This window comes from Topomyia yanbarensis, unplaced genomic scaffold (assembly GCF_030247195.1).
Source record: "Topomyia yanbarensis strain Yona2022 unplaced genomic scaffold, ASM3024719v1 HiC_scaffold_503, whole genome shotgun sequence".
Lineage (NCBI taxonomy): Eukaryota > Metazoa > Arthropoda > Insecta > Diptera > Culicidae > Topomyia > Topomyia yanbarensis.
The window spans coordinates 1-9,661 of record NW_026683718.1 but is presented as its reverse complement, the minus strand read 5'-3'; the positions used below and the strand labels follow the sequence as shown (position 1 = coordinate 9,661).

General features: G+C 38.7%; 2 protein-coding genes across 4 annotated transcripts; one reads left to right on the top strand and one right to left on the bottom strand.

Annotated features, from left to right (window-relative positions):
• Positions 1–504: 504 nt before the first annotated feature.
• On the bottom strand, positions 505–3,195 carry LOC131695738 (H/ACA ribonucleoprotein complex subunit 4). Its single transcript, XM_058984254.1, has 4 exons — positions 2,978–3,195; positions 1,578–2,896; positions 1,100–1,267; positions 505–1,043 (listed from the first exon to the last, which is right to left on the bottom strand). The coding sequence occupies exons 1-4, from the start codon at positions 2,988–2,990 to the stop codon at positions 975–977; spliced, it is 1,569 nt and encodes a 522-aa protein (XP_058840237.1). The 5' UTR covers positions 2,991–3,195; the 3' UTR covers positions 505–974.
• Positions 3,196–6,369: 3,174 nt separating this feature from the next.
• LOC131695737 (stromal membrane-associated protein 1) lies at positions 6,370–8,861 on the top strand. Of its 3 annotated transcripts, none has more exons than XM_058984251.1 (3): positions 6,370–6,522; positions 7,160–7,468; positions 7,533–8,861. In XM_058984251.1, the coding sequence occupies exons 2-3, from the start codon at positions 7,220–7,222 to the stop codon at positions 8,670–8,672; spliced, it is 1,389 nt and encodes a 462-aa protein (XP_058840234.1). In that variant the 5' UTR covers positions 6,370–6,522; positions 7,160–7,219; the 3' UTR covers positions 8,673–8,861. The 3 variants fall into 3 exon arrangements, with proteins under 3 accessions (XP_058840234.1, XP_058840235.1, XP_058840236.1); XM_058984252.1 differs by having other exon boundaries at positions 6,381–6,512; XM_058984253.1 differs by lacking the exon at positions 6,370–6,522 and adding an exon at positions 6,686–6,799.
• The last annotated feature ends 800 nt before the right edge of the window (positions 8,862–9,661 follow it).

Genomic DNA, 9,661 nt, shown 5'->3' with positions numbered 1-9,661 from the left:
CAATCTGGAATGTCTTCGTAGGGAAAGAACACTAATTCTCGACTGCATGCAGAAATCGCCAGTTGTGTGCGTGGTCGAAAACTGGTACTGTGTCGAGGAGTTGTGCTGTAACCCCACTGTAAGAACTAACTACTAAGTAGTTGGTTTGGAGTGTGTGATGTACATAGAAAAACGAAGGAATGTCGTAAGGTAGTGCCGGGAAGGAATTAGGAATGACATTGCGCATCTCGAAACGAAAGGTTTTTGATACACAAGCTTGTATGAAAAAATCAATTCGAATTGCTTGCATAATGTGGCCCCAGGTGGTCATAAATTGCCGATTCATCGATTCATTCATTCAGATTCAGCTCCATTGATTCAGTGAGCAAAAATGGAAAAGTATTGGTCGATTTTATTCGGCACTACCTTATTTTCGTGTAAGAGTAGTTGTTTTAGCGGGTCTGGTGGATGTCCAAACCCGCTTCTTGAGTTTAGTTTTTCTCAAACACAAAAAGATAAAATTGGTAATTTTACAAATAATGAATATATATTTCTTCATTCACTTTAAAAGCTATCGAAAACATTTTTTTGTCTCGTGAACATGACCATATACCTATATCCAGTTAGGTATCTCTGTTCTGCTGAATAGCTTATAATTCGCACGCCTTTCTATTATTGGACATTGTTAGCATTCATTTAATTTTACGACTGAACCCTGATTTGGTTTTTAGATCTAGTGCGGTACTAGAGCCGCACATACTCAGTAAATGTAAAATTGAATATTCTAAATATGTTCAAACGCTTAAAACCAACGAAATTCAACTGTAGCTCATAGAGAAAACAAATGCAATTTAGAAGAAATCTTCCATTTAGTGTTTACAGGTTGTATCATAAAAATAGGAAAATGCACCCTGCTAACGGCTAATAACGACGTGACAGCGAGTGTAACCAGATGCACGATTATTTGGAAGCCTACTCAAGTAACTTACAACGGTTTACTCGGCTTCCTCTGTTTGTTTCTTGTCCTTTTTCTTTTTCTTCTTTTCCTTCCTCAACTCAGCGCTCTAAAACAAAAAATGTTGTGAATTACAGGTTTATAAATGGCTTGTTTTAAAATCACCTCTTCTACAGGTTCTGTTTCAATTGCTTCGGTGGATTCCGTACTTTCAGGTGCCTCATCGTCCTTCTTGTGCTTCTTCTTCTTTTTCTTTTTCTTCTCGCCAGAATCAGCTTCGACAACAGAGGTGTCCATTGAATTGTCTGCAATACTACCGATGCTCAACTTGCGCTGCAAATATACAAGTTTCAAACATTGTTACTACGTAATAATTACTAACTAATCTACTTTGTTACTGTCAGTTTTAGATTTAAACTTCTTTTTGCCCAAGAAATGGTAAAAAAACATTATTTTAACGCTTGAAGAATTAACCAATCTTCGAAAGTAAAGTTATGTCTACTACGACAGACTGCTGTAATCAACGTAATCCTTTACTTTATGCTATATACCGTAATTTCAACTACTGTTTTAAAACAAAATCCTTGGAATACACTCGAATTGTGCAGAACTTGATCGAAAAATATGCTACAAATAAACATACCTTTCCTCCAGCTAGCTCGGCATCATCTTCCGCGCCGTTCGATTGTTTGGGAGCCACCGGTTTGCTGAAATCCTTATAGCCAGTCAACCACTCCGTCGGCGTCTTATCGTTCGGTTTGCCAAACTTATCAAGCTTTCCACTGGCGATGAGTTGTTTTTTCATGGAAGCCTTAGGGCCAAGACCCCACTTGCGCGGATAGGTATCGCGTTCCATGATAACGCGCTTGATCTTGGCGCACACGCCATGATCACAGCTGGCCATTGTGGCAGTTGTCATTAGCGCGATGGCTAGGGCTACTGCTTCTCCCTTCGTCGTCACAATCGCAATCTCTTGATCCATCTCGATTCCATCCTCGTAGCGAAGCACTCCAGGGATCATGATTTTGGCCCCATAGCAAACAGCATTCACCGAACTATCCTTCATGATTATACGCTTATGACCAACGAGCAGACCCTCCAGCGGTCTGATGACCCTCCGAAGCATTGCTTCATCCTTGTGATTTTCGTAAAGATACTGAGCATCCAGAACATCATGCATGGTGACCATTCCGTCCTTTTCTGACTGGATTCCTGAACGAACTCGACGCAGTTCCAACATTTGACCGCCAACTCCAGTGACGAGACCCAAATGAACACACATTGTACGGATATAGGAACCAGCCTCACAGCTTACCCAAAACACTCCCATGTTGCGTTGTTCATCATAATCCAGCAGTTTGGAGTCATACACACTACGCACACGCAGCTGACGCTTAACAGCCGAAATCAAAGGAGGTCGCTGAAATAGTGCACCCCGCAGTTTCTCCAAACCTTGATAGACTTTGGCAATGTTCTCGACAGCTGAATGTAATTTGAATACCGCAACGTACTCTTTACCAGCACTCTGCTGACTCTTGACCAATCTGGTTGCTCTATCAATGCAAACAATGAGACAACCCGTAGTCTTAGGGTCCAACGTTCCTGAGTGGCCAGTCTTTTCGACTTTTAATATTTTTTTTATCCAGGCGACCACCTCGTGCGAGCTTGGATTCGCAGGCTTATCCAGATTTATGGTTCCTGACGTAACGTAATCTTTAATTTTACGATTCAACGGTGATGATCCGAATGGTAGGGGAGTGTAATGATTAGTTCTGACATTTAATCTGTCGAAATGTTTCAACAGCAAAGGCCATTTTGAAGTGTCCAGTTTAGGAATGGCGGTTGAGGCTTGAATTTGAAAATCTCCCGATTGTTGGATTTCGCCCAGATTTTCGATTTCAATACCTGGTTCCTGTTTTATCTTCTTCTTTTTCTTGTCTTTTCTCGCCGGAGATCCCATTTCTGGAAAGAAATGAAACAGTTTTGGCAATTTCCAGTAAATCTAAAACCTCGTGATAGAATTTGCTGTCCTGATCAACTTACCGAAATCAGACATTTTGCCAAGAATTTAAAAAAGCTGTTTTTTACAAGTTTCTTTAAAATTGAATTCGCGGTTTATCTGCACGGACAGTTTTGTAACTAATGCGCCATTCAAAAATTAAAACGAATGGCCACTCCGAAATATACTACCAAAATATTATGCAGTAACACGCGTGCTTCTTCAATGTGAGAACGCTAATTCTTTTGAGGTTAGGTGTCTTTTGTTTGAGTTTATTTTTGACATTTTCAGCATAGGGCTGTGCTAATAATTGATTACACGGTTAAATAAAACAACCTACAGAATACGTTCTTTTAACTTACTTTTGAGTTGTGCGTCGCTTTCGCACTTACCCAGTTAAACTCATTCCGGAACCGGTTCGGATTTCTGAATGGAGTCATTATGGATTCCAAATCAAATGCAACAACCGATTCCGATTCAGAATCGGTTGTTGCATTTGATTTGGAATCCATACTGACTCCATTCAGGATTCCGAATCAAATTCCGAATGGTTTGACCGGGTATTAGTGTTGTCAAAAACAAAACGAGAGATTCGACTCAGTTGAGGTCTTTCGTGGAGGAAGGTACATTTGAGTTGTTTGGGGTATACTCAAAATTAGGTAAATTCAACTTAAATTTGAGTATAAAAAACCTATCAATGAGTTGTAATTTTTGCCGTGGTTAAATGGAAACACCTTCAACACGGTTTACCTAATTTTAACTTCCTCCACGATACCACGAGATTGAGTCAAAGGAACCCAATTTTAGGTAGTTTTTCGTTTCCGTGTACATATACTGAGTAGGCGTATTTTTTGACAAATCGACACAGATCTTTCATTAGGGCCTGAGTCGCAATGTACTCAAATGGAGAAAATCAGTTTGAATATAGAGTACTTGACAATCTGTAACTGTATTAGTGTGTTCAACGATTTGTTTTCCTCCACCTGTCATAGACGGAGGAAAACAAATCGAAAATAACTTTTCGGTCGGATTATTTTCATGATGGAATCTCACCAACCGGTACAGTCGTGATTCGTTGGTTGGGCCACACCTCTGCCCAACTAACGAATTAGATTCGTTAGTTGGACCGACTGCCAGATGTCAAAAACTCTCCAAAAGAGACGTTAGTAGTGTAATTGCATCTATTCACATCTCTAATAATTGTCAGATTGATTGTCAAAGTAAATTTGACATAGGATTTTGACATTCAGATGATTTTTAGTTGGACAATGGTCCAACTAGCGGAGGCCCAACCAAAAAGCGGTTCAGTTAAAAAGTGACCAACCAGCGAATCACGACTGTATTGTAAGTCTCCGGAATAAGTTTTACAGCAACATAGAGAATTTTAACATCATTATAAATACTTTAGGAAAGCTAATTCAAATGTTTAAATTGGCTGACAGTTTTATTTATGACAGCTGGAGGAAAACAAACCCCCAATTAGTGTGAGTGAAATAATTTGCATAGAACTATATTCAAAAGAATTTTTCAAAAGCATTTACCCTACAAACAATCATAAATCATAAATATTATAGTTATTAATGTTTCAACATTGTTCAACGCAAATTTCTCGCATTAGATTTACAATACAATTTCATGTAACAATCAATTTCACCGTTCGGCAAGAAGCTGATACAGTAAATTTACATTAAATTTTACTGTTTTCGAAAAAATAATGTATGGAAAAAAAGAATTTTTCAATGTTAAGATACATAACCACCTCCTTTTTTACTGTAAAGATTGATTTTACATTGAAATTTATTGTAGAATCGTTGAAATTTATTGTTTTTGTATTGTAGCATAACACTAGAATTTACTGTAAATTATTATAAAATTACTGTACTGTTACAGTAAATATCATGATTTTGTTACTGTACACTTCTAGTAGGGTAACCTAAATACGGTGAATCCCTCTGGACAAAGACATGCCATCTCTATCGTTTGTTTACCATTTAACTGTCAGTGTTATTCCAATCGAGCACGAGACCTGCCAAAAGCTCTCAATCCGACGAAAGTCGATTCGAATCCTTTTGGAACGAGGGCCATTGACAGATAAATTGTAAACAAGCGATGTACATGTCGAGGCTTTATTCAGAGGGTTCAGCGTCGTTAACTTAACGAAATACAAATATGTATTTGTATTTGACTTAACCCAAAAAAAAACTAGCAATGGGTTGTGCTTTTTGCCGTGGTCAAATAAAAACTATTTTTAACGCCGTTTACGTAAAATTACGTTATTGTACGGTACCCATATTCAGATTTAACGTTAGCACACCCTTCATGAATTATGTTGTCGATTAATTGATATCAGCAAATCGATTTACCGCAAGCTTATAATCGATTATTAATTTTACGATTATTTTGTAGATTAATCGATGATTTGCGGTAATCGAAAAAAAGACTTCGCTATTGTGCTTTTCACCGAAGATTAGCACGCTACGCAATCGAACCAAAATAGCGAAATAATTGTAAATATATACTGTGGCTCCAACCGCCAAATTTAGAACAAACATCGGACAAAATAGAGGCCCTGTTGTTCAGAAATCGGACGGTCATGAATTGATAGTTCATGGATTTATTCACCTCTTCACTACCTGCTGATCGAAAATTGGAAAGTATTTGTTACTACTTATTTAGTTCTCATGTAATTTATTGATTATTCATCTTTTTTTATTCCCCACACGATTCCTTTGCATTCCCTTGAGCTTTTTGCTTGGTTCAAGACAAAAGAGATTAAAACTACTAGAGGGAGCAAAGCGCTACTGCCTCCATGTATTCACGGACTGAAACATGGGGTCTTGCTCTAGCATATTGTATCCCATTACTTTGACATGTGTGCACCCGGGGCAATATGTGTCAAACTAATGGGCCTAGAATATGTAAGAGCGAGATGATAAATTATCAGTGTTAGCTGCGACATGCGACCTCTAGTAGCTATAATCTCTTTTTTCAAGACCAATAATCGTTCGAAAAATGTTCATATATCGTTCAATTTTTTCTGCTTTGTAGCATTGCGGAATTGAAAAGGGTAAATCTTAAGCGGACCCTACACGAGACAAGAATATTGTCAATAAAAATATTGACAAGACTACTTCAATCCGTCAATCCCATTTGAATTCTACGGAATCAATATTTTCATAGTGTCCTAGTCCTTACACGATCAATATATTGATCAATAATTGGTTTATTGCCAATATTTCTGCTCGTGTAGGGTCCGCTTTAAAAATGGCTGTTTCACAATCTTGTCGCGATCTTGCCGCTATTTTGTTTTTTCGCAATAATTTTTGCTAATTTCCAGTGATAAACACAATGCTCAGAACACAAATTTAGAGGAGTTTTGAATGTGCGTACATGACGGGTGGTAGTAAGTTCGCGCTGCCCAATCCCTCGGCACACACGTCAGATACTCAAATGTCAATAGCTTCAGTGAAAGTTAAAGGCCTCAAGAAGACGAAAAAGTTAGCTAGAAAATCGAAAAAATAAAACTCCTTTTATCTCTATCGAAACAAAAAATTGGGAAGGCCAAGTGCAATAAAGGAGGTATTATTGGGTAAGATTACACTAAAATATGCTTCAGTTACTAACCGGAAGTGGGATTTTTCAAATGAATTGAACCTTTCGTTAGAACTGTTTCTGCGAGTACATGAAAAGGAATAAAATTATGCGAATCGAAAGTATGGCTATTGTTTTTGTAGGTGTTAGATTAAAGAGAAAAGAAGTACTCGTGAAGCAAACTTTCGATGTTTGGTGGCAGGACGCAGATGTGCTGATAATGTGCTGGTATTCGATGTTCGGATGATTCATGGGACTTGCTGATTTGACAACCAGTGAGAAGCGATCGATTCAAAACTATTTTTCAGGGTCGGCTCTTATCATCAAGAGTGGTCGGAAATTTTTTTAATTCCCTCAAAGACTTGTGAAATAATTTTGCTTAATGATCCTCGTAGTAAAGTTAGACCTCCAATGAATTAAATTCCTTATCCTGGTATCAAGTATAATAATATTCTTTAACAGACTAGTAAATAAACAGATCTTGACATTAAGAGGTTTCATATTTAGTTCGATATGGTCATTTTTGTTTCTATGGTTATAAAACAAACTTCTTTTTGAACGAAAATCTTCAGTTTTTGTTCAACTTTTTGAACAAGAAATAGTTAACATTCTTCTTTTAATTCTATTTTTTACAGATATCGAATATTGAAAAATTAAAAATTCCGATTTTTATCGGAATAATAAAAGTGACTATCATGAGCCGAAAAAATGAAACAGAAAGGCAGAAGCAGATTCAGGAAAAATGTCAAATATTGCTGACGAAAATGCTCCGGGACGACGACAACAAGTACTGTGTAGATTGCGATGCCAAGGGGCCACGATGGGCATCATGGAATTTGGGCGTATTTCTCTGTATTCGGTGCGCCGGAATTCATCGTAATCTGGGAGTACACATATCTCGCGTTAAATCCGTTAATCTAGATAGCTGGACACCGGAGCAAGTGGTAAGTGCTGGCAATTTTCTTTACGAAGGTTGGCAACAGTAGTTATGATCTAAAATTATTCAAGGTGTCGCTTGAACAGATGGGCAACTCACGAGCAAGGGCGGTATACGAGGCCTTGCTGCCGGATGGTTTCCGACGCCCACAGACTGATTCGGCACTGGAAAGTTTTATTCGTGCTAAGTACGAACAGAAAAAATATCTTGCTCGAGAATGGGTACAACCGCCACCACCAAAAGTGGACTGGGATAAGGAAATAGATGAAGAAATCGAACGCCAAAAGCGTAAAAAGAAAGCTGCCTCTAGCGGAGGAACAATTTCAATCGGTGCACCAGGTTCAATGGCAAGCTCAAGCCATGGAGACAAAAAGTTGGCGAATGCAGCAGTCCCGTTGCCAAAGCTAAAAGCACCGGCTAGTAGTACTAAGGTATCGAGTCGAAGTTCAACAGAAGCGGTCAGTACTCTACCAGCTCCGACTATCAGTCAGGGAACCTCAGATCTGCTGGGGCTTTCGCTAGGAACTGACAGTGTGTCAAAGAAAATCAACGGAGAAGGTGGCGATTCGCTGAACATACTGTCGAGTGGAAATGATCGATCAATTACAACAGGTGCTGGAAGCGACGAATTCTCCAATCTAGCAAAAGAGGAGGCAGATTTCTTTAACCAAGCCCCCAATAAGGCCTGCGAAATGCAGGGAAAACTAACTAAGGACAAGATCTTGGCCCTCTACGGATCTGCACCAACAGCGATGGTGAATAATAATTTCAACTCCAATCTAGGCGGGTTCGGTAGTTTTAACAGTTATCAGCCAAATACATTCCCTCCGGCGGCTGGTGCATCTGCACAACCTTATCAGATGAACAACGGTCAAACCACTGTTCCGGCGGCTGCTGCCGGAGGCTTTGGTGCTTTTCAAGCATTTCCAACGAACGGTCAATTCATGGCCCCTGCAGCAACAACGGCTAACTCCACTAATCCCTTGTTATATAGCAATGGAACCTTTCCGCCTGCTACCATAACTCAGACTCAACCCGCATTCGGTGCCATCCAATTCCCAAATCCCCTACAGCAACCGGTTAGCGGTTTTGTTGGCATGGCCGGAACTGCGCCCGCGACATTTGCCAGTTTTCCCCCACAGACCCAAACCCAACCTGACAAACTAAGCAATCAGTTCGGTAATATGAATCTGCGAGACGTGTGGCAATAACTTTAATTTTTATGAGAAACGCTACTGATTTTGTTCTGATTGCACTTTATACATATAAAAACACGGACTAGAAGAGAACATAGAACCGATATAGTACATTTACTAAGACGGCGAAATCAAATCCTATCATTAAACTGCGGAAGCAAGAAAAGAAATATATTTACTTACCTATATATTTTAATACTTAAACGAACAGGAGATAAATGAGTTTAGGAGAGCAGAGCTAGAAACAAAGCAAGTATGCTAAAACGGAACAAAAACGACAACCACATAAATCGACATAATGATTGCCTAAACAACGTCCCGTATCCTCCGACTCAGACACATGTATGCGGACGTTGTATACACGTGAATGACTCACATACATTTTTAGTGGTCGGAAAATCGTCGTGTTAGTGTGCAAAATTAATCTTTATGTTTCGTTGCCTCTATTGGTAATTTTCTTATCTCGTTTACATTGAGTCGACCATCTCGGTAGATTGAAGCCGAACTATAAAAATTGCGCTCGTTTTAGTTGTTCTTTTTGTGATGCATTACAAGAAACATTTAACGAAGTCGAGGAGATCATAGGAAGTAGTACATAAAACGATCCTTTCACACACATGGGTCATATTATAGTCTATGTGCAATCGCATGAAAACGCAACCGGAAGAGATCCCAACCCTACCGATGCTCGTCTTTCTCCTCGTTACTTCTCCTACAGTTCATAAATAGGCACACAAGCGGTAGGTATTACATTTATTGTAGTGTATATGAAGGAAATAATGAAAAACTGGAAGGGGCAGACAGTATTTAGATAAAAAAAACTAAAAATCCGAGAAATGTTATGATAAAATTAAAGAAAGTAGCAGTAAATTTGTACTATCTATTACATGTAGTGAACAAAAAAAATATTGAAATAAAGTGGATAAAATTGAATGGTAAATAAACAAGAAAAATTATAACAACATAAATCTTTATAGCACATTTTGGTGGGGAAAGGTATTGTA